The sequence below is a fragment of the Artemia franciscana genome, chromosome 2 (genome assembly GCF_032884065.1).
Source record: "Artemia franciscana chromosome 2, ASM3288406v1, whole genome shotgun sequence".
Taxonomy (NCBI): domain Eukaryota; kingdom Metazoa; phylum Arthropoda; class Branchiopoda; order Anostraca; family Artemiidae; genus Artemia; species Artemia franciscana.
The window spans coordinates 66,544,336-66,570,512 of NC_088864.1; the positions used below are offsets into that span (position 1 = coordinate 66,544,336).

At 37.1% G+C, this 26,177-nt stretch overlaps 1 protein-coding gene across 2 annotated transcripts in view; it reads right to left on the minus strand.

Annotated features, from left to right (window-relative positions):
* Positions 1-1,996: 1,996 nt before the first annotated feature.
* Positions 1,997-26,177, minus strand: part of LOC136043981 (uncharacterized) — a 29,498-nt gene continuing 5,317 nt past the window's right edge. For both annotated transcript variants that reach the window (XM_065729065.1, XM_065729066.1), the window contains exons 2-3: positions 16,876-16,994; positions 1,997-2,479 (exon numbers count right to left, since the gene is read on the minus strand). In XM_065729065.1, the coding sequence (XP_065585137.1) occupies positions 2,144-2,479; positions 16,876-16,989 (450 nt within the window). In that variant the 5' untranslated portion in view covers positions 16,990-16,994 and the 3' untranslated portion in view covers positions 1,997-2,143. The remainder of the gene's footprint in view (positions 2,480-16,875; positions 16,995-26,177) is intronic.

Genomic DNA, 26,177 nt, shown 5'->3' on the forward strand with positions numbered 1-26,177 from the left:
ATGTAGACAGGGATCTATCTGAGTAAAAAATGCGATTGATCAGCTTCAAATACTGATGTTAGAGACCCTCAATACTAAGTTGACCATTAAAGATGCCCCAAAGCCATTCTGTGAAAAAATAGAACTATACCCGATATCCTCTGAAATTATATCCTCGCCAAGTCTGCGAGAATGGCTTACAAGACGTACCTGGAAAACTTAGAAGCTAGAAAAGCCGATCAAGAAAAAGGAGACAAAAAACAGTGCGAAAAAGAAGAGCGTCTGGCGTTGACCAAGAGGTTTGAAGAAGATGACGAATCCATAGATACTTTGGAAAAGGAAGTGGAGGAAAAGAAAGCAGAGCTTTCCACTCATGGACAAATTTCTGACTCTCTTCCCGAATAAGCTATTAGAAAGCTGGATAGTGGCGCCAAATCAAACGACTTGGTTGGGGTACAAGTTACTAAAGCTATGCTGGATAGTCTGAAAGTCCAGCGCAATAGAGAGCTGAAAGGAGCTGCGGACAAAGTTGAGTCGACAGTTAGCAAAAAGAAACTAAATCTCATCTCAGACGTGTTAAAAAAAAATACCCTAGAAGGGACCTTTAGAATTAACTCCACGTCTAATCTCTTTAATACTCGTTTTATGTTTTTTGATTTGTGAAACACTGTATTGGGAATGTTTGGAAGTTGAATACACGATACTGCATAACTTTTAATGGCGACTTTGTCTAGGTGTAATGTTTACATATTTTAGTTGGCTGCTAATGACTGGTAAGCACTGTCATTAAAATGCGTTGTGGCTCTGATCTCATTTAACAGAAGGAAAACATCTTCTGAGTCATGACTCAACTTTAAAGTGGGCATACAGACTTTCTGTTTATTCTTTTACCAAATTCCCCTTACCCGAATCTATGTTACCAACGTGTCACTCATGTAACACTGGCACAGCCACCTCCTAGCAATACGCCACTAGATTACTACGTTAAGACTCGGCATTTCACTCACACGATTTGATGCGCCGGAGATAAGTAAGAGCTTTTGAGAATACAAGCGCACGAAAAAAAAGGATCATTTGAACGCCGGCTAAAATTCCTTAAGACGCGAAAACTGCCGAAGTAGTCCTAGAGATAATGTTTAGTACCCGATTGCAGAGTACTAAGTTATGCTATTCTATTTGCAAGACTCCGTGAAGGAAAATCCAAATATTCGACCTGGGGATTTGAAATCGTGAAACGGGGAAATAAATAGTGTGAAAAAGAACTACAGGTCCCGATATCTGTTTTAAAGATGACTGAAAATGTATCCCATACAGGTACCACCAAACCTAGGTTTTTCAGTAGCTTAAAGACTTAGTCACTATTGGACTGCTCGAACAGCTGCTATGGCAAAAAGAATGCAGTATAGTAGACTATTAGGACAGCAGTGACAAGGCAGCCTTTATAAGCTGCTTGACTAAACAAGTTAGTCAGTATAAAGGTGTTTAGTTTTTTCATGAGCATCCAAGTTTTGCTGACTTGCGGTTTCTTTCATGTTAACCGGAAGGTCATGACAGGTACTATTCTTTGGTTTACTTACCTGGATGCTGAAATGCCGTCCCGATCTAGCCCCTAATTGGTCTTAAGAAGGTCCTAATTGGTCCTAAGTCCCTAATTTCGGACGTTGCTAACTATACGATCCCTGAATATAGACTTGGGAATTCTTCTATTGATTTAACCCAGGTTTTAGTGCAAGGAACAATGCGCATGTGATCGCTTGCTGGAGAAGTGACCGGAAAACAGACAGCACTCACCCTCACATGAAATTTGGTAGACTTGAGGGTTTACAAAATAGAACTCCGATAAGACGACTAGATATTCACTTCCTAAGGACCTTGAAGGCGAACCCAGGGTAACCCTCCTTCCTGGGTTTAAATATGGTCATCTCAATAACTTTTCGTTTTGTCAAGATGGGAGGGGTCTCGTGTCTTAAGTTCGTGGCAGTTTTACTAGGAACAGAATAATTAGAACCTTTATGAGTTTTGGAAAAACAAAAAGATTCTTGTTTATTGTAAGGGTGTAATAATGTGGTTCCCGACTTATTCAAACCTTACATTAGTTAAAATACGTGTTCATTGGAAAACTTTAACTAAATAGTAAAAATGCTAAGAATTAAACACATAGATGTCAAGGTTGCTTTTTGCTGGGATCCTCACCTTTTGGTTGGGCAATTGAATCGGTTACACTCTTACTCTTTACCATGTCAATAAGATTCATATCTGAATCACTTTCTACAAACTTAATAACTTCTTCTTGTACTTTTATACATTTTTCTTCAATTTCCTTTTTGAAAGCATCCTTTGTCTTTTGAAAGTTACTTTTTAACAAAAACTTCTCGATAAGAATTAGCACTAATTGAAAATCCTTTGATGTACTAACGACATCTGTGCTGTTTTTAGATTGGTTATCTGGAGCAGACTGTGGCTTTGATACATACTGTGCCACCACATCAATTAAATCTCCCTGAAAGACAAACAATTATAAGTGGAAGAAAGGTATTCTTTTTTGACGAATAAACGAGAGTACTGAGGATACTTTAAGTAACAGTGAGTGAAGGCTACAAGCACCAGCGACACTGCATCATTATTCAGCAGAGGCAGCTGTTGGCCTATTAAACTATAGACGTTTCTAAAACTTGCCAAAAAAAGAAAATTTCTTCCAACAATTTTCCTTGACCGTAAAACTATCTCATTGTTTCCTTAAGTCTGTGGTTGTTAATACTCAAAGCATTTTTGCTTCACTCTGAAGAGGGGAGGTGGGCTAAAGTACATCTAGAGACTTCTAAGCTAACAAAAAAGTAATATTCTTGCAATAAAAGTGAAAAAGGGAACCGAAGATACTTCCAAATACCAGCGAACGAGGACCACTGACTATATGCACCATCTATTACAGCGCTGTTCAGCAGAGCCCGGCAGTTAAACCTATTAACCACTGACGTTTCTAAAACTTACTTTAAAAAAAATCCCATAGTTCCGAATGCTCTTAAAACTGTTCAGTACTTCCCATAAGTCTGTCAATTCTCATACAAAAGGATTATTCCCCAAAAGTTACCCACTATGAAGGGGGAGGGGAGGATGTTAAAGTGGGTCTAAGGACAAAAACTTCCAAGGCGACGGAAAAAATTACTTTTTTTCCAATAAAAGTGAAAAAGAGAACGGAGAATATTTTCAAGTACCAGTAAACGAGGGCTATTAATTACTATCATCACTAACAGTACAGTATTGCTCAGCTGGGACCATTAAGCCACAGAAATATCCAAAATTTCCAAAAACAAGAATTTTTTTATATTGGGCATAAAGTAGGGTTGTCCTACATTTGATCTTCCCTCCTCAATAGTGCTATCTCAGCATTTCCCTGTGTCTGTTGATTTTCACACGTGAAAACCAAGTAGTCTTCCTCAATAGGTTAACAACTCTGAAGAGGTGAGGGGGGGGGGCTTTATTAAATCTCCTCAAAGAAAGGCTTTTAAGGGGAAGTACATTTATTTAGCCTGTAACCCTTTTACAAGAGATTCCACATTGCAACAAATTCTGTTTGGTAATGCGTGGTAACTATTAATTATTTTGACATTGCACGGTACTTTGACCGTTAAGAACTTATTACTAAATTGTCATCGAAACATGTGAGTTGGGTTCAAATCTAAAAATGAAATCCCCAAACATTCACTTAGACACAAACTATGCAGGTCTCATTGGCGACAGAATCTGGCCGATTAATGCCGCAGGTTGGTGTTGGGTTAATAGGGCGATAATTTCGAGCCACGAAGGGTCTTATCTGCGACCATGTCTCTGGAACCCGCCAATTTGCTTGAGGTCAGATTTTGTAAGGTTTTGATTTGTAAAAGTCTCGGCCGATCTTCGGCAAACATGGCCGAACCAGGACAAGCAGTGGCGTCGAATGACAGCTGCGATATCATACTTCTGGTCACGTTGTTGGCGGATGATCGTATCTGGGATTCGGTCACCGAGGCATAGCCCCAGTATGCTCCTCAGGCATCTGTGTTCAAAAGTGTTTGAGGGCGTGTGCCTTGGCGACTTTTAAGGGCCATGTCTCGCAGTCGTACAGTAAGATCGATAGGACTAGGGCATCAAAATACGGATTTTTGTTTTCCGGTGGATTTCCTTCCTTTTCCATGGCGGCTTCCATAGCCGTGCGAAGACAGCGGAAGATGATGCAATGCGACATTGGATTTCTTTGCTACATCCGCCGTTGATGTCGATACATGATCCAAGATATTTGAATTAATTAACGACTTAAATCTGCCTATAGTTAAGGGTTATAGGGGTAGATATTGTATCCGGGGAATTAGACATAGCTTTAGCATGTCAACATCAATCTTGAGCCCCACTGGGCCAGCAACTTCGGAGACTTTCAGAATCATGTTCTGGGCTTCGCCGACGGATTTGTCAACAAGAGCAACATCATTGGCCTAATCCAGGTCGGTGGTACTGAAATCAAGGCTAACCTTGACTCCTACAAAGTTTAGTGTTGTTTTTTTCGTTACTTAATCGACGACAAAATTGAATAGTTCGGGAGAGAGTACACACCCTTGCGTCGCATCGAAGTTGATATCAAGTAGCGAGGAAAGTTCTCCATTGACCTGGACACAGGCTCGTGTGTGTTGATAGTAAGCTTGAATGAGTCGTATGATCTTAGGAGAGACACAATACTCTTCCATCACCATCCAAGCCTCAGATGACTGAATCGAAGGTCGTAATGAAGTCTATGAAAACTGCAACGGTGGGCTCGGCTGGATTACAGCCGAGTTGGAGCGAAGGTTGGATTGGCAGCGACGGTTGATGCTTGGCTCTATGTTCAAAAATCTGTCTCAGGGTGAAGAGTTGATCAATACAGCCCATGCCGGCTCGGAAACCCGATTGGTTGGGACGGGTTCTTTCGTTGCGGACCTTAAGAAATCGGTTAAGCAGGATAGTTGAAAAGATCTTTCTCACAATGCTCATTAGTGAGATCCCTTTGTAATTTTTGCATTCAGTGTGGTCGCCTTTCTTGAAGACTGGCATTATAACTAATTCTTGCCATTCCTGGGGAAACCCTTCCTGAGACCAGATTGGGCAGAAAGGCTTCTGTAGTTTCTCAGCGAGAATTGGAGCAGCTTTGTAGACTTCAGCCGGGATAGGATCTGTGCCTGGTGGCTTGTGATTCCTCAGCTTCTTGATTGCCTTTTTGATCTCTTGTGTTGAGAGGCGCGGGGGGGGGACATTGACGTTGCTGCATGGGACTTGATGACTCGGTGGTACTGAGTTGTGGCTAGGGATTTATGGCTGGAGTGCACTGCCACTATTATTGGGAGGCGTTTGAGTGGAAGAGATGTTGTGACTGGGGTTCAGCAGCTTCTGGAAGTATTACTGCCATCTTGCCATTATGTCACCTTTCTTGACAAAAGCGTTCCATCTTCGCTTCTCACTCCAGGTGAAATCTTTTTACTTTTCTCAGATGCTTCTTTTAGTAGTTGGTAAAGCTATAAATAAGAAATTAAAAAAAAGAAGAAAAATGTTGCTACTGAATATTACGGTTTTTGGAGGCCATGCTAGATATGTATTGGATGACAATCTGACTTGGGTATCAGTCTGATCAAGTTTACTATTTACATTTTTGTAATTTTAATGTCAAAGTAGTTGACTGAGCATTTAATTTATGTAGTCACAAGGACATTCCAAGTAGGATAGAACCAGTAGGCAAGGGGAATCACGTGCAGAGTTAGTTACGTCATTTTATCCGAAGGTTTCTTGGAGAGTTGACTTAGCTACACAAGCCAGTAGGTTTGCTTCCTTCTGAAACTATTTTCATTTATTTTACTAATCTAGAGACTTGAAAAACTAGCCTAGGCTAGTACCAATGCACAAACCTGTGCAGTAGTGTATAGATCTCCTGTAACCCAAAGCAAAAAATCCTTTCTACTGAAACTTATAGATCAGCAATTTATAGTACTCACAATTTCTTTCAGGGGCGTTGCTTTTAGCCAACGACGACGATGAATATCTTCCTCTAGAAGAACCACTTATTTTCTTCTTAGAACTGATGGCTAGTTATATCAAACTTCGCCCCAATCTTTGAAAACAAACAGGGCAAAAAGGCGGCTCTTACCTTCTTTAATACCTCTTTTCCTTTATCTAAATCTTCATTATTTCGTACAAATTAAAAATAAAAACTGTAGCACAAAAGTGCAACAATTTGGTCATGTATGGAAAAAAGTGCTACATTCAATATAGTACTTGCAACATTACTACACATAATAAAATAGTGGTAGCAACCTTGTTGCCAAGTCCCTGCTCCGTAGAATAGCCATGTAACATCTAAAGCGTTGTAAATACACATTTTAGTATGGTAGCTTGTATTTGATTTTTGCCAAATACTATTCAGACTCCCAGCAACTGATGACGCTTTGGCTAATTGATATGCAAGCTCTTTTGTGATTAAACTATCCAACAACGATGTTGATCCCAGACAAGCAAGCTCTTTAACCACATCTATTGGGTTGCTCCTAATGTTGGCTTCCTTTACAGTAGAGTGAGGTGGACGGCTTGATAAGCATAACTTTAGTTTTCTGCCAGTTAATCCACAGGCCAACTTTTGAGACTTGTCCTGAAAGCACATGGAATGCTTCGGTGATCCAGTAAACTGGAAGCAGCTCTCAAAATTCAGTGAATAGAAGTTTACTGAATCGAATCAAGGATTACATTTTTATGCATGTCCTCTTTGAACCCTCTTTGAGTTTATTGAATGGCTTTTTTTAAACCAAACACTAATATAATTACTACTAGTAACTCATTGCAGCACCAAGCCGCTCAAGGCCAACACATCTTTGCATGCTTCTCTCCATTCCAATCTATCCAAAGCCTCTCTCTTTACGCCTTCCAAAGCTCCCATTTCCCTTAAATCTTTCCTTACGACATACTCCCACCCCAATGACGGAAGACCTGATTTTTCTTTGGCCCTAAACGGCTGGCCGGAAAGGACAATCTTTGGCAATCTGCATTCTTCATACACATAACTCACCCTAGCACTCTCAAGATTTCTATCATTATAGCCATAGAAAGCGGGATTGAACCGCACTTTTTGTACAGTCTATTGTTTGAGATACAGTCAGTCAGTCGGGTACCCAAAACGATCCGAAAGCAATTTCTTAAGAAAACGTCTATCAAATCTTCCTCCGTTTTTCAGAATGTCCTTGCTTAAGAACCGTATTTGACCACTGTCATCACTATAGCTTACAATACTTTAACCTGATTCGCAAATTTATCTTTCTATTCTTCCAAATTTTTTTCAACTTGGCTATTCTACTTCTAACATCTTCACTATACATACCGTGTTTGCTGATTATACTACTTAGGTAAGTAAAGCTGTCCACTTGATCGTTCTTCTCGTAATGTTCAATGACTTATTTCTCACCTTATAACCACCATATTTAAGAAACTCATTTACTACACTATTAGTAACTGGAGCCTTATTTTTTAATATTCTTTTAATACTGTCACTAATTCTTCCTCACAAAATAAATCTTCCTTCACATCCGAAATGGCACGCTCTTTTTCATTCCTCTCTATATTTTTCCTGTAACTCTATCAGGGTTTAGCAAATTCTCAAAATGTTCTTACCATCTCTCTTTAACTCTTTCCTTATTACTAATCGTAGCTTCGTTCCTATCTTTTACTGGGACACATCCAGATCGGCTATTCCCTCTCAATTTTTCAAAATACCAGTACAATATTTTTCCATTGTATCGTCTGGGTGAATCTTACAGATCTTCGGCAATTTTATCTATGACCCCCACTTCACACCTCGTTAGTTTATACTTTAATGCTTTCTCCACTTTCTTTACATTCCTCTTCTTTCCATATGATCTATCACTCAAATAATTCTTGTACAAGCCCCTCCACCTCTATATTAAGCATAAAGTATTTTCACTAATATTCCTAGCTGCGTTTCTAACTTTCTTCCATAAGACGCAATCAGCAACTTCACAAACTATTCTACTAAAACTATTTCATCCATCTTCCATATTGTTAAATTTTAATCTCTCCAGTTCAGTATTTAACTGTTCCTGGAAAGTTTCTCTCAAATTCTCATCCTGAAGTCTACCAACACCATAGCTTCCCAGAAGGTAGTTACCCTTCCAAAATTTTAGATTTAAATTACGACTAGACACTACTAGATGGTGACCTTTACTTTAAAATCAATAACAGCACTCTTATATACCCTAGTATCTTGTAGTGATCCTGCCAATCTGTGGTTTACAGTAACATAATAAATAAGGTTAGCTGTCTTACCATCATGTGAACACCATGTTAAGTTATGGGCAATTTTTTCATCAAATACTGTATTGTTTATAACTAGATTGTTACACCTTCAAAATTGCAGCAGCTTGTAACCATTACTGTGTTCTTTTTCAAAACCAAATTTACCCTGGCTAGGATACCATTTATCCCTATTTCTACTGACATGGGCGTTACAAGGCTCTGTGCTTGGACCACTTTTATTTCTAATTTACATCAATAATCTTGTTGATGGTCTTCATCCCCATGTTCACCCTGTTCTTTTTGCTGATGACAGTAACTTTTTCATTGCTGCAGTGGACCTGCCATCTGCCACTTCTGTAGCTCAAGGTCTTCTTGATAAAGTAAAGGATTGGTGCTGGTCAAATGGTATGGCTCTTAACAGCCGAAAGAGTGCCATTGTCAACTTCAGGACCCCTTACCGTATGCGAGACGTACAGGAGCCAATTACCCTGACTTTTGGGAATGATATTATACCACAAGCTACAGTGGTGAAATTTCTTGGTGTGTATCTTGACTGTTTTCTTTCTTTTAAACCGCATATAACTCACACCCGTTCCTTAATCCTCCGCCAGTCTTCAATGTTGCACCGGATTAACTCATTTCTTCCTCCTGATATTATGGTGTCTCTTTATTATGCTTTTATTTATCCTTACCTTTCTTATTGCTGCTCTGTCTGGGGTAATTCTAATAAATCTCTTCTCTGCTCACTTCAAAGAGCCCAAAATAGGGCAGTGAAGGCTACTTTTCTTCTCCCTCGGCTTTACCCTTCCTCTGATCTTTATAATGATACTGGAATAGCTCCGCTGGATCATATTATAGGTAAAAATACTCTTTATTTAGCGCATTCTGCTTTTCTAGGATCTCCCACCGCCCCTACAGCAGTTTTTCTCACGGACAGGCTCAGGTAGGTACTTTTCTTCTCTACGTAATGCTTCTCGACGATTTATTTTACCAAAACGATCTTCTACAGCAGCCCAGAGGTCTCCAGTATATCAATCAATTCTATTATGGGACTCCATCCCTTCGGATGTCCCTCTTTTTCTTTCTGCAAAGGCATTATTTCGTCGGGTCTTTCCAATTCAATAATTTTTCTCTCTTTATTAATCCTTTCCTAATTTGTATGTCTCTTCTCTTCTTTTAAAATCATTTTCAGCTATATGTTAAATCTCCTTCTAAATCTTCTATCTGTTAAATATCCTATCTATTCAATGTCCTTGTCTTGTTCCAGTGTTTTTTTTTTTTTTTTTTTTTTTTTTTTGTATATATTTTATAATAGTGTTTTATTCTTGTTCTCTGTGGTCAATTACAAGCAAAGCTTCTTGGGCCTAGTAACCACTTTACTTTTGTGATAGTTTTTTTCTCTTAGTATCAATAAATTGATTGATTGAAAATGACATAATAAAAACGCCATATTTCTACCTGGGATCCTGTCTCTTTGTTCTTGTAACTGTAAGTAAAATTCATCTGAGGCACTATTATCTCCATTAGTCGGTTCTATAGGGGGTATAAACTATTATGACTGATACCCTCCACTTTTTAGCCATAAAATGAGTGACTAGTTTTCTATTATTATTACCTTCCCAACCGAAGCAAGACTTGGTAGCTTCCCTTTTTATCATGAGCCCTACTCCCTGTCTATGTGCCCAGTCCTTCCTCCCTGAGTAAATATATATTATATCACCTAATTTCACGATTCCTACCACTCGGATACGAGCTTCTGAAACTCCTAATAATTCCAGTTCGAAGCATCTGAATTCGTCAGTCAAAATTTCAATACGATAGTTGTTTTTTAACGTTGTAACATTCCAAGTTGCAAATTTCACATTCTTTAAATCATTGGAATTATATTGGTCTCAGGAAAAGCATTGGTTCCTGGATCAGTGCAGGACGATACTAACACATCTTCTCAAGTATACACAAAGGACTTAAGCGGACTTAGAACTAAACAGCAAGATGTCTCTGGAACCTCCATTTGAATTGAGGCCGTGTGGAATCCTTGGCTCATCTTAGTCACAAGATGGCTTCCCGGATTTTGTGATGTCCTTCTATCAACAAGACAATCTGAGGCCCATTACGTCCGACTCATTACATATTTATGCCTACAAATATTATATTACTACAGGAAGGCAATCCATAAGAGATACATCAGATTTTTCAGCATTTTCACTCATTACTATTTTGGTCATATTTGGCCAAAATTGTTGTTTTGCGGCAGAAAATAGACCTTTGTTGCGAGATGTTTTCGTTTTTGACTTAGATAGGGCACCAGAAATTCTAATTTCCACTTAAACGATCCCCTTATCTTCAACATCAAGTTTGGTAAATTAGTTCTAGGAAACAGAAGAGAAAAAGAAGATAGACCCAACAAACTAGTTATGCTACCCATGCTAAAATGCAATTTTCTTCAAATTTCGGAATTAGGAAATGTATATCTCTAATGAAGGGTATTAGAACGTGAAAAACTGCTAGGCTAAATTGATGTGTCACAACACAATGAAAGAAAACAGCTCTTTGCCGCAGTGCCATCTATTTTGTTACTTCAAAAGGTCACAAGGTATTTTGAGTTCTGTTCAAATGAGCCCTCTTCCAATATTCTACAATGATTAGTTTGTTAAAATCATTCCCACGGGAAAAAAGGAGACATGTCAGTTTTATTTAAGTGGAATATGTGGCATCTTTAGTCTATCCATTAAATTCGGAATTGTATGAAGAGCTGGTTTAGCCTGCCAACCAGTCCAGTGGGAAAGGCAGGCAAGTCTATCAGCCCCAACCCCAGAGGTGCAATTGGGGACCCTCCAGCTACAGTCTTTTTATTTTGTGCTTGATGCCTATATCTCTGCTATATCTTTAAATCATGGGTGATACTTCAAAAAAGAGCTATAGACCTAACACCAGAGAGATGAGATCAGATTGCTCCATCCAGTTTAGTGGTACTGAATCCATTAATGATCAAATTGCATTGCTCACCTCTCACTTAAACACTCTAAAGAATAAGCAGAAGCTGAATGATCAAACGCTCAAAACTACAATGGCAGAAGTTGTCAGTCAAGCACTGTCTACTGAAGTTGGTCCATTGGTTGAGGCCTCTGTTAAAAAACTTACCCCTAGTCATGAACCTGCTACTTTTGATGCCAACAGTATAGAAATAATCAAACAAGAGGTATACTCTAGCCTGAAAATGGATTTTGATGTGCTTGTTGAAAAATCACTCAAACAATATGATCTGAGGATGACAAAGCTTGAATCCTCCCTGAAATTGCTTGACTCAGGTTTGTCAAAGCTGCAAAATTTCTCTGAAACCAATTCAATCCAATGTTGATCGTCTGAGTGACCAGTTTGACCAAATGAAACTCTCAAATCAGCTGGTCCTATTTGGTTTAAAAGAAGACCCTTATGCAGAAGCTTCTGAAAGCAGATTCCTTGGATTTTGCAGTAATAGATTTCCTGGTATTCCTGTGACCCAAAATGATATAGTTTCTGCTAGAAGGATTGGTAAACAAGGCTCAGGTTTGAAACCTCGTCCACTTGTTGTGGAATTTTGCAGTTCTAGAATGCAGCAGCTCATTCTTAGAGAAAAGAAATGTTTGCAAGGTAGTGGTGTCTTTATTTCTGAGTCACTCACAAAGTCTAGACTTCAGCTACTTAATTATACTAAATCAAAGCTTGGGAAGAGGTCTACATGGTCTAGTGGAGGAGAAATACTCACAAAGCTTTCTGATGGTAAAGTGATTACTGTCAAAGAGGCATCTCAAGTTGATACTCTCTATCAGTTAATTACAGCTCATCCAAGCCCCTCCCAGGACTGAAATAAATCATTTCTCTTTTTTCAGCTCTGTTTTGTAAATTTATTTATGATTTAATAGTTTTTCTTATGTTTGCATAATGTTGTTTGTTATTTTTATTCCCTTTGAACCTAGTAGTTTATTATTGTCTTTGTTCTTGCAGTTGTTTTCTCTATTGTTGCCTATATGTCTTACCTTTCAATCTACCCTCTCTTACTTCAGCCTGCTTGTATGGATATTGTGTTCATTTGTAAAGTTGTTGTATACATTTGTCATGTGTAGTACATATGGGTGATTTCTCCTTTCTTTTGAATTCTTCTATTCTTAATTCAGTTATATTTGATCAACCAAGTAGTGCTGGTAAACAAGAGGCACACACTTCTGACCCTCTCCTTGAATCTATGGTTAGTTCTAGCTGCAATTATCACACCACCATTGATTATTGTGATAACATTTTGCCCTCAATCTCTTCAAATAGTTGCTTTAATGTATTTTGTTTGAATGTGCGTGGAATAAGAGATAAGTGGGACAGTCTTAAATCGTATTTGTGGTCTAATAATTCTTGCCCTTTTGATGTCATAGGCTTGACAGAAACATGGTTATCTGATAGTGATAATTTTACAGCTTATGATATGGATGGTTATATGGCTATTCATGTCCCTAGAATGGTAACAAAGTGTTCTGGGGGTATTTCTTTGTTTATAAAATCTAATATTGAATTTTGTAGAAGATCTGACCTTGAATCCTTGTTTACATCAGTGGTGTCTAGTAGTAGGACAGTTTATTCTCTTGTCATTGATCGGAAAAGCCAGTTTGCATGTGATACTGTTTGTTTGTTTTATAAGCCCCCTCCTTTTCCAACACATCTGTTCTGTGATTTGCTTGATCAGCTTTCCGGTGTGGGGACTTTCTCTAAAAAACGAATTTGTGTTTTGGGAGACTTTAATTGCAATATGTTAAATGTTGGATCAAATGATGAATGTGACCATCTTTTTGATGTATTTTCCTCTTCAGGGCTACTTCCTTCAATTTTTTTTCCTTCTCGCGTTGACCCTTCAAGAAATTCTGCCACTTTAATAGATAATATTTTCACTTCTCATTCTCCTAATTTGAGGTTCTCTTCTGGTCTTGTTTTCACTGATCTTTCTGATCACTTTCCTATTTATCTATCACTATCTGTGCCTAAAACTGAGATTACTGTGGATGAGAAAGGTAAGTCTTCTTTCAGAACTTTTACAGATAAGGAAATTTCTAATTTAATACATGGTCTTCAGAGTAATGATTGGTCTAGTGTTCTTGAAGCTAATGATGCTGATTGTGCAACTAGATTATTTTTGTGTCGTATGGGAACTCTGTTGGATAAGCATTTTCCTCTTAGAAATAAGCCAAGGAATTTTACACCCAAATGCCCATGGATGTCTAGAGGTCTGATCAATGCAACCCATATGAAGCCGTCTTTGTTCAAGGCTGCATGTAAAAGTAAGACACAGGATGATCTTTTGAAGTATAAACATTACAAAAATGTGCTCACTTCTTCAGTTCGTGTAGCAAAAAAGCTGTATTTTTCGCGTCGAATTAATGAATGCAAGGGGAATTTGCGTAAGGTTTGGACTGTAATTAATGAAGCTCTCTCTCGCAAGAAACTCAAACATTCCTCTCCATGTTTTTATAGAAATGCTGATGGTTCTGTTGTAGACAAAAAATCCTCAGCGAGTGCCTTCAATTCGTATTTCACCACACTTCCTTCAGTTCTAATTCCACCCCCGAGTAGAGTAAGTTGTTTTCCCTTGGCAGAGAAGTCTTTTTTCCTTTCCCCATGTAGTACTACTGAGATTTCTAGTATTATTTCCCAACTTCCTAGCAGTCGTTCAGTTGATAGTTTTGGTTTGAGTAATAATGTCCTTAAAAAAATTAGTCAGTTTGTTTCTCATCCGATTTCACACATAACTAACCTCTCTCTTTCTTCTGGTATTTTCCCTCATTCATTTAAAGTTGCTACTGTTCTACCTTTGCACAAAAAAGGTGATTCGTCTCTAATTTCAAACTACAGACCTATTTCTCTTCTTCCCGTCATCTCAAAGGTTGTTGAAAAAGTAGTGTATCGTCGACTCTCTTCATTTGTATTTAGTACTAATTCGACTGATGGAAATTCTCTCATCACTAACCATCAGTATGGTTTTCGTCCCTCATTCTCTACCTTACATGCACTTACTGATGCTACAGAGTTTGTGCGTGTTAATCTGGACAAGGGCTTGTGTGTTTTGGGTCTATTTCTTGACTTTTCAAAAGCCTTTGATATGGTTGACCACAATGTTCTTCTGTCTAAACTATCCTTATTTGGTGTGCATGGAGTCCCACTAGATTGGTTTAGGTCCTACCTCTCAGATAGATCTCAGTATGTTTTGGTTAACCGTATTTCTTCCACTACTTTGCCTGTATTGAAAGGTGTCCCACAAGGCTCTGTGCTTGGACCACTTTTGTTTCTAATCTACATTAATGATCTTGTTGGTGGTCTTCATCCCCATATTCACCCTGTTCTTTTTGCTGAAGACAGTAATTTTTTCATTGCTGCGGTGGACCTGCCATCTGCCACTTCTATAGCTCAAGGTCTTCTTGATAAAGTAAAGGATTGGTGCTGGTCAAATGGTATGGCTCTTAACAGCCGAAAGAGTGCCATTGTCAACTTTAGGACCCCTTACCGCATGAGAGACGTACGGGAGCCAATCACCCTGACTTTTGGGAATGATATTATACCACAAGCTACTATGGTGAAACTTCTTGGTGTGTATCTTGACTGTTTTCTTTCTTTTAAACCGCATATAACTCACACCCGTTCCTTAATACTCCACCAGTCTTCATTGTTGCACCGGATTAATTCATTTCTTCCTCCTGATATTATGGTTTCTCTTTATCATGCTTTTATTCATCCTTACCTTTCTTATTGCTGCTCTGTCTGGGGCAATACTAATAAATCTCTTCTCTGCTCACTTCAAAGAGCCCAAAATAGGGCAGTGAAGGCTACTTTTCTTCTCCCTCGGCTTTACCCTTCCTCTGATCTTTATAATGATACTGGAATAGCTCCGCTGGATCATATTATAGGTAAAAATACTCTTTATTTAGTGCATTCTGCTTTTCTAGGTACTCTTCCACCGACCCTGCAGCAGTTTTTCTCAAGGACAGGCTCAGGTAGGTACTTTTCTTCTTTGCGTAATTCTTCTCGACGATTTATTTTACCAAAACGATCCTCTACAGCAGCTCAGAGGTCTCCTGTATATCAGTCAATTCTACTATGGAACTCCATCCCTTTGGATGTCCCTCTTTTTCTTTCTGCAAAGGCATTATTTCGTCGGGTCTTTCCAGTTAAATAATTTTTGTCTCTCTTTTAATTCTATCCCAATTTGTATGTCACTTTTCTTCTTTTAAAATCTTGTCTTGTTCCGGTGTTTTTTTTTTTTTTTTTTTTTTTTTTTTCTTTTGTTATAAGTGTTTTTTTTTGTTCTCTGTGGCCAATTACAAGCATAGCTTCTTGGGCCTATTAATTGATTTACTTTTGTAATAGTTTTCTTTAGTATTAATAAATTGATTGATTGATTGAATCCTTTGAAAATTACGATTTTCAAAATACTGTTTTTTACTTTAATAAACAGACCAGCACTCCACAATGTCTTCAAACCTGCATCACCTTCATCAAGAATAGCTTCAAGACACGCCTAATATTCAACATCTTTTTCAACAATGAAGGATAAGCTTGTTGGATACCTGAGCCGCGTTTGAATTAACATTACAAAGCGGGGACACTGTCGACTTAATGTTGACATTTTTCTGTTTAGCATATGCTTTGGGCCCTTTTATATGAGCTTGGCGCAGGAGTTTGAACATATTTTTTGGCAGTAATTCCAAATATAGTTTAGTTCACTTTTATTTTAAACCCCCAAAAAAACATTCAACTGAACTATCAGTGCCCACCATAAGACAAGTTTTACAGTAATTAATTTCTATAGTACTATAATACTATAAGTAATTTCCATAATATCCTTTAATACTAATTAACCAACTGTCTGCTTTTATTGAGCAAATTGATTAAAAAACGAAGAAATGAATATAAAGACGACAAATGGGTCCTATGGCCAGTAAATGAAAACGAAGAAAAAAAATCAAACGAATATATCGCCCTTATACAACAAGGCGTCTTCAGCATAGCAAAAAAAAACTAAAAGTAAAAAATATAACTAAAAACATATATATATATATATATACAACTAAAATAGACTAACATAAAATATATAATACACAATTATTTACTTTTACAATTTGCTGATCTTTTGTTCAGCAAATTGATTGACTCTAATGCTCCTTGCCATTCATGAGCCCAAACAAATCATAAGAAAAATGGCATTAATTCAGCTTACATTTTGGATTTACCACTTGGATTTGTAATTCCTATGTCGACATGAAAACAACAGACCTCTTTTTTTTCTGTCGTTAAAAAACGGAAAAATGTCGACTTGATCTAAACATTTTACAAATCAAACGCCTGCCATGTCCAAGTAGGATCAAATAAAATAGGGTATAACTCCGTATCATTTTGACAGAGATACTAATTCAAATGCGGCTCTATATAATACATTTTGTCTGTGCTGTGAAACTTCAGTTTATTGCTAAAAACAAGAAATAGAGCATTCTGGCACCGACGAGGTGGCACTGGTGATAAGGTAACATTCAAGCAATAGGTAATTTACCTTACACTCTTAAACTGAAAAAAACTAAACAGCTTGTTCACCTTAATCCTCTCCCAGTTTCCGTCTTCTCTCATTAGGTTTTTTAGATGTTGGAGAAGATCCCGGTCAGCATTTCCGTTACTGCTAATTTTACTATCTTCAGGTTCACAGGCCATTTTACCTGAAAAATAAAATTGACTTATTTGGCAACCTCTCCAAAATTTCGTTTTAGCTCAAATTGACATTAACATTCAAAAAAATAAATAGAAAGACATGAGCGTTTTATATGTTACTATATAAGAAGGAAAATTGTACTAACTAAAGGTTTATGTCTACCAAAAAAAAGAGCCAATAGCTCATATGGCACTTGTGACGAGGTTGGAACCTTAAAAGTGGTACTTATTCTTTTCATCAATTTTCATCGCGATCTCTCCACTCTAGGTGTTTTCCAAGTTTTCCGGTTTTCAAGATTTCCGTTTCCCTCCTCCAGCCCCCAATGTCCTCGGATCCGATCTGAATTGAAAATGGAGCATCTGAGACATGAGATATTTCTATATATCAAGTTTCATTAAGATCTGATCACCCATTCGTAAGATAAACATACCTGAATTTTCATGATTTCTCCTCCCTCCAGCCTACCCTCCCAGATGGTCGAATTGGGGAAAAGACTGTTATCAAGTCAATTTGTGCAGGTCCCTGACACGCCTACCAATTTTCATCGTCCTACCACGTCCAGGAGCACCGAACTCGCCAAAGAACCGGAAATATCCTCCCCCCAACTCCCCCAAAAAGAGCGGATCTAGTCCAGTTATGTCAATCACGTATCTAGGACTTGTGCTTATTCTTCCCATCAAATTTCATCCCGATCTCTCCACTCTCAGCGTTTTCCAAGATTTCTAGTTTTCCCCTCTAACTCCCCCCAATGTCACCGAATCCGGTCGGGATTTAAAATAAAACTCTGAGACACGAGGTTCTTCTAAATATTAAATTTCGTTAAGATTCGGTCACCTATTCATAAGTTAAAAATACCTCGTTTTTTCAATTTTTTTTTCGAATTAACCGTCCCTCCACTCCCCCTCAGATGCTTGAATCGGGGGAGCGACTATTTCTAATATAATCTGGTTCGGTCCCTGATACGCCTATCAAATTTTATCGTCCTAGCTTATCTGGAAGTGCCCGGACTAGCAAAACTGGGACCAACAGACTGACCGACCAATGGACGGACAGAAATTACAATTGCTATATGGCACTTGGCCGAAGGGTAAGTGCCATAAAAATCGACATAATTATACTGAAAAAATGTAGCAATTCGCTTTTCAATCAAGTAAAATCTGTAACTGAAATTGGGTGACTTTCAAATTTAGTATTAATTCATGGATTCAAATTTTTATTAAATGGTTCGTGGTAACAAACTGTAAGTAGGGAGCGACTCGTTTTTCAGGCTGAATCGTTTGCAATAAATTTTACAGACGGAGGAGCGATTTTCAGCGAGGATGGAATTGTCCGGAGGGCATTTAAGAAGGGGGTTTATTTTACATGGGAAGAACTTTCCACGGAGGAGTTTCCCGTGAGTAGAGGGAATTTTCATGGAGGGTGAGGCAGATTTTCTGGCATTATTTGAAAAGCGATCAGAAATTAAGAACAACTTTAAGAGCAAGGTACTGAGGCATATTGAGTTTTAATACTGCTCCTTACTTTCAGTTTAAAAAATACGTATTTTTTATCATTTAACTGTAAAAAGACCGAATCTTATATGAAAATTAGTAAATACAGATTTGTCTGAAAAATCCTAACAAAGTGAACATTATAGCGGAAAGGAACTCATCAGTTCAGTTTTTGCGAAGTTTCTTTATTTACCATAGCTTTATGTGAAGGTATTTTACTTACAATCGTTGCTGTTAATGGTATGATCATCTAATTTAAAGAAAAAAAAAATAGCATAAGGTCAACATGATAACCACAGAATACCTGAAGATGGCCAAGGAGTGATAAGTTCATATGTCAAACAAAATAATATAGTACCCCATACAAAACACTGTTCCTGGGAATGAAAATAAAATTAGTGCACATAAAAAGAGCAAAAAAAAAAAAAAAAAAAAAAAAAAAAAAAAAAAAAAAAAAAAAAAAAAAAAATGAAGCAAATGGCAGTATATTGCCATCTAGGACTCATACAAAGCAAACCATTAGCTTGGCTTTCAAACAATTCTACCCAGATGACAATAATCAGGATGTTTAGCAAAGGCAAGCATATAGGAGTTTTTTTTTTTTTTTTTTTGGGGGGGTTCTAATAAAAACAAATTTTATTTGATAATTCTATATCTGAATTCCCATAAATCCACAAATATATAGAATGTATTGGGAGAGAAGGGGGTTCAGTCTCCTTATGCGTTTTCTCCAGATTTTATCATAGTCGAATTAACTCACTACAACCAATTTATGTTATAGCAAACTCCGCGCACTTTTCCTTCCATGGCACAATCCAAGTTTTCATCAACCTTGAGCTGGTGTTTTTCCAGGCGTTTGAAGAATAACAGGCAAATATATAATTGGACCACATCTTTATTACGGTTATAACCACCGTCCTTGAAATTTTAAGAGCTTGTGTACTGTGAAATTTATTCACATTATTTGGTATTTATTCAGAAAAAAGATTTTATCATGACTTGATGCAGTATTACTTTCACAGAACCAGGGGGTCACGCTTTGCTTGGTAAAGACAAAGATAGCATTTTTTATTATTTGTTCCACAAAACAAACTTAATTTCATTTTATTCTCTCTAAAAGTAAAATTATTGGGGTATTAGACATCCTGGTATTTGTGACGTCATTCATACGAAAAATGTCTTTCAAAATTAAGCAAGGTACTGAATGAATTTTCTTAAAGTCGTGACTCGTCTAGATAATCTTTTCACATTGGAAAACGAAACACGATCTTATTATGAACATTCTTATTAAACGACCAATAATCACAAAGTAAAGCTCAGTCCTTTGATATACAAATTACCATTATTGTAAATTTTCTTCCAATGCATAGCATTTAATGCAGAGAAATTAAGAGTCTGAGACTCCCTCTATAGCTATCAAACTACTACTACTAACAACTCACCGCAGCACCAAGTTGCCTGAGTGTCTCATCCTCCACCCCAACCTATTCAAAGATTCTCTCTTTATGCCCTCCCAGGAAGTTTCCATTTGCCTTAATTAATTCCTTACGACATGCTCCCAACCCAACAGAGAACGACTTGCTTTTCCTTTAGTTCCTATATGGTTGGCCAAAAAGGACAATCTTCGGCAATCTGTCATCCTTCATCTGCAGAACATAACATAGCCATCTCAACCTTTCACTCATCATAACCCTAGAAAGTAGGACTGAATCTTACTTTTCGTGTGCCAACTGTTTAAAATACAGTCAGTCAGTCGGGTACCTAAAACAAATCCGAAGGCAATATCCCTGAAAAATACCTTGCAAATCTTCTCCGTTTTTCGGGACGCCCTGTCTTCACAACCACATTGGACCAGTGTTATCACTTTAGCTTCTAATATTTTATTCTTGGTTCTCAGAATTGCCTTCCTATTCTTCCGAACTTTTTTCAACTGTGAGAAAAAACCCTGGGCCTTGGCTACTCTACTGTAACGTCTTCACTGCTCCCACTGTCTTTACTAATAATACTACCAAGGTAAGTGAAGCTGCCAACCTGATCGATCTTTTCGTTACCCAGCGTCACTTATTCCTAGCCTCAGCGACTTAGTCTTCTTTACATTAATTTTCAAACCTATTTTAGAACAATGAACTCACAAAACCTCTAAAAGTTCATTCATTTCGCTCACACTTTCATCTAGGATGCTTATATCATTAGCATAATCTAAGTCCAGGAAATTTTTTCATCCCCATTGATTCCGTGTTCTCCTATTGCCTTTCCTGTGCTTTTTAAGTTAAAGTCCATTACAATGATTCAAATACATGGGGATAGAACAGAGCCCTGTTTAGCTCCTGATTTAATATGAAACCAGCTACTAGCCTTAATTCATACCTTAGCTGCAGTGTTATTCTTGTACATAGCACTAATTACTTTAATGGATTTGTCTAATATACCATACAACGATAAGACCTTAACTAAAGCTCTTCTATCCAGTGAATCGAACACTTGCTCATCTATACAAAACTGGGAATCAAAGGTGTTTGACAACTTGGACACTTCTCAATTACTAACCTAAGAGTAAAATTTGTTCGACACATCCTATACCCTTTCTGAAACCGCACTCTTCTTCTCTTATAATTTTGTCTACAGCATCTCTAGGTCCAAAAAGTATCATCATACTAAGTAACTTGCTACCTATAGAAACCAGGCTAATGTCTCTATAATTACTTAAAAAAAATCATATTCATAATCTTCAGTAACTTATTTCTAATCTCATAGCCATTATATTTAAGAAGCTCATTTACCACACTATCAGAACCTCGCGCCTTATTATTCTTTAATACTTTTAGTACTGTCACTAATTTTTCTGCACATTAATAAATCTGTCTTCACATCCAAGGTGTCACAAACTTTTTAATTTTTTATCTTTTCCTGCAACCCTATCCTGGTTAGGAAATTCTCAAAATGCTCTGCCCATCTTTCTTTATCAGTAATTGTGGCCCATTTCTATCTTTAACTGGGAAAATTCCAAGTTGACTACTCCCTCTAAATTCATCAACAAGCCATTAAAATATTTTATATATGCCATCTAGCTGCGTCTTCCAGATCCTCGGCAGTTTTATCCATGGTCTCTACTTCACCCCTCCTTAGTTCATTGTTACTGTTCCTCCACTTTCTTTACATTCCTATTATTTTCATATCATCTATCACTCAGATAATTTTTGTACGATCCCCTTCTCCTTTCTATTAAATATAAAGCATTTTCGCTAATCTTCCTAGATGCATACCTAACTTTCTTCCCTAAGACACCATCAGCAACTTCACAAATCACTTAACTACAAACGGAAAGGTATTCCGTCCATCTTCTACACTGTCAAATTTTAAATTATCAAGTTTGTTATGCAAATGTTCCAGGTAATTTTATCTCAAATTCTCATCCTGGAGCCTACCAACGTCATAGTTTCCAAGAAGGTGGTAATTCTTTCGAAATTTTAGCTTTAAATTAACCCTAGACAATCCATGATGAGGAGCTTTACTTTTATTTTTAATAACAGCACTCCTATATCCCTAGTATCTTCTGTTGGTCCTGCCAGTCTTTGGCTTACAGTAACAGAATAAGATTAGTCTACCCTTATGTGAATACCATCTTAAATTATGGGCCATTTTATTACCAAACATTGTATTGGTGATAACTAGATCCCTAAACTTACAAAATTGCAGCAGTCTATAGCCATTACTTTTTTCTTTTCCTGCACCAAATGTACCTAAACTAGGAAACCATCTATCCCTATTTTTTACCGAACTGGGCATTAGAATCTCCTAGCAAAAACATTGTATTTCTACCTGGGACCCTGTCTATTTGTGCCTGCAACTGTAACTAAAATTCATCTAAGTCACTATTATCTCCGTCAGTTGGTCCTACATGTTCATATACCACTATGACTGATACCCTGCACTTTTTAGTCATAAATGAGCAATTTGGATTCTATTGTTTATACCTTCCCAACCTAAAAAAGACTTAGCAGTTTCCTTATTAACCATGAGCCCTACTCCCTATCTATGTTCCCAATCCTTCCTGCCTGAGTAAACAAATTCTCTATCGCCAAATTTCAAGTTTTCTACCCCCTTGGACACGAATTTCTGAAACTCCTAGTATTTCCAGTTTGAAAAGTCAGAATTTGTCAGTCAAAATGTCGATACAATAGTTATTTTTCTAAGTCCTTTAAATCATTGAGATAATTTTGGCCTGAGGAAGAGCAATGATCCCAGAACCAGTGCAGGATGGGGACAAACAAATCTTATCAGGTCTACATATATGCACTCAAGCTGGCTTAGAACCAGACAACAGGCAGTCCCTAGGACCTCCAGTTGAATGGAGGCTTTGTGTAATCCTGGGTCCATATTGATCACAACATGGTTTTCAGTACTTGGCAATACTCTTATATCAATAAGACTCTAAATCCTGCACAGACGATCTCAGGCCTATTACCTCCAATTCATTATATATATTCATGCCTACAAATATTATCCTATTATGGGGAGACGACCCATAGTAGAGAATTTAGCCAGGAAGAGATTTTTTAGCCAAACAAAAACGCCCCCTCTTTGTTGTCCCCTCCTCAACGCCCCACTCCTTACGCTAAAGTTTTTATTGATTTAAAAAAATAGAGTTGTGAGAAAGAGTCAAACTTTAGCGTAAAAGCCGGGGCGTTGACAAGGGGACAACCTCTTTCATATACGGAATAATTTCTGTTCGTTTTAACTTTTAATGTCACTCCTTACTGTCAGTTACAAAACCTTTATTTTTTTAATAAATCCAAAAAGGAACGGTTTTTCAAGGAAAATGTATGTAAGCAGGATTTCAGCATAACACAAACGGGGCGTTGTCTTATGTTCTGTCTTACAGTGTCTTTTTGTTTTGCTCTTCAAACAGTTCTGTTTTCATACTCACTTTCAACGTATACATATACCATATTTCCTATCATGATTAGGTTTATTACAGCCATTAAGTCTGCTGGTATATTGGAGGACTTCAGTTGCAGCAGTTTGGGAATCAATCCAGGAGCAAAACCTTTTCCATGCTATCTTTTTGATTTTTGGCATATTCTTTTAGGCTTTGCTATTGCTTGTTTATATTAAAGATGCGTGATAGGAAAGAGGTGTTTCTGGAAAACCTTTCTGGCTTTTTTTTTGTTTTGCCAGTTCATAATCTTTGTCCCACCATGTCTTGGGCAATTTCCTAAGATTAAACCTTTTCTTTTTACTACATCTTGGAAAAGCAGCTCCTGCAGCAGTAATATGATGATAATTTTTTGGCTTTTTCATTCATATTTGATAGGATATATACATCTGAGTAATCATCAGATGCAAGCACATCTTGGAAAAGTGACCAATTTGCTGTTTTGTTATTATACTTTAATTTGGGATTTGTGGCCGTTACTCTAAGAGTGGCCGTTAATGGTAAATTCTTTGTTTAATTTATATGTTTCGGATGAAAATAAAAATGTCTATGTCTATATGTCTATGTGGACACATATTGTGTGGTACTTAAGTGAGTTGGAATGGCTATATGATCTGTTTGCAGTTCAGGAAACTTTGTCACATGAATCATTGCACAAAGAGATGTGGGACCAATCTAGAGATCAACACAAGAAAAATTATTACTATAAATATAAAATTCAGGTCTGCAAGTTAAAAGGAGTAAATAGGGTAAGACCAGTGTCATTTATTAGAAGTTGTTCTATACTTTTTCCAGCTCTATTTTCATGGATTGTTACTTCTCACAAGGTGCTGTGAGCATTAAAATGACCTAGAATAAGTGTATTACCTCATTTCTTTCTCAAGAACATTAAGGATCTCTGTTTCAATTCGTGGGTTATAAAAGGGCTTAATATTGATATGCTTTCCAGAACTTAAGTTGGCAGATTCTCCAGTAGCATTCACTTGAAAATCTTAGCAAATTGTAGGAAAAGGGAAATGAGTAATAAAACCCTCTGCAAAAATTGGTACATTGCTACCCCTCCTATATGAATCCAAGCATTTGTAACCAGGCAGGATAATTTTTTTTAGTCTATGTAAATTTGTTTCTTGAAAACACATTTTAATTCTTGTAATATAATCAGAAAGATCCATTAGTTTAATTGTATTAATTGATGCAAAGGGACAGAAACGTCATTATTCTTACTTTTCTGTGAGGCAATGGATTACCTGAAATTGCCTGAAGATACTTAAAAATGATATTTATTTATTAATACCAAAAAACAGTAAACTTTATCAAGCTTGTCACACTAAACATTATAGAAAAGTTTATGAGAATGCTGACCACATAATACACACACACACTATCTATGAAAACTGACACACTATGAAAACATACAGGTTACAAATCAACTAATACAAAAAATAAAAATATTCTCAAAATGGATTGTAGTAACACCTAGTATGGACATCCATAGAGGCTAAACTACTTTTGAAAGACTGGACCATGATAGTCACCAATGTTTCCAATGGAGGTGCATTCCAAGTCTTCAAAGAGTTTTGGCCTAATCTTTTATGTGAACATGGTGGGTATACTTTGTGTTGGTATTGATGGGCACTACTGTATTAAAGTGAAGAAGTGAGTCGGAGTGGTATTATCAATGTTCCTAACAGCACGGAATGTATTTATTAGGTAAGCTCCATCATGTCAGAATTGAAGACTAAGCAACTGTAGTCTCTGCATTCTCTGGTGGTGTGGTAAATGTTTCAGGTAAGATATGAGTTTGGTGACCCTATGTTATACTTTCTCAACTCTTTCTCTATCTCTCTTATTAAGGTGATACCGTGCTGATGAGCAATACTGAAGTATTGGATGTACAATGGATACATAAAATGAAATCAATGAATGATGATTATTAGAAAATGTACACTTTAGACACAATAATTGGTAATTTACCTTATGAATGATATCCAATACATGTTTATCAAATTTGACGCTCAAATCAAAGTAAACCCCAAGGTCTTGAACATACACCATACTTGAAATTGATTTACCCTCAATGAATTAATATTAATGTTGAGGGAATCCACGCAAATAGTGCACAGCATTGCACTTGGTTTTATTAATGAACATAAAGTTTGCCATACACCACTAGCACAGAGCAACCAAGTCCTCTTGAAGTAAGCAAATCTCATGTTCATTCATGACTGACCTGCGAGCTTTCACATCATCTGCAAACATTTTAAGGTCAAATTGCAAACAACACGCTGCAAATCATTGATAAAAATGCAGACCAATACAACTGCCTTGCAAAACCCCACTTATGACAGATATAGAGGATGACAAAGCATCACCTAAAACTACCTCTTGGGTTCTATTTTTAAGATAATCTGATATCCATGCTGCAGTTTGTAGGCCAATACCATATAGTTCACATTTCTTTATCAAAAGTATGATGGAAATTTTGTCAAATGCTTATAAAAAGTCAATATAAATACAATTAAACAAATACCACTATCCACCATCAACTGAAAATCACTAATCACCTCCAGAAGTTACGTGTTACAAGAACGCTGTTTATGGAACCAATGCTGACTGAATACCATAAGTTATTTTCCTCAAAATGTATCAGGATTCTGCTCACCAGAACTTTTTCCATTATATGGAAAAAAGATAGATGTATTTGAAATTGGTCTGTAATTTTTAAAATGGACTTTGAACCATTCTTGTATAATGATTGCTTTTT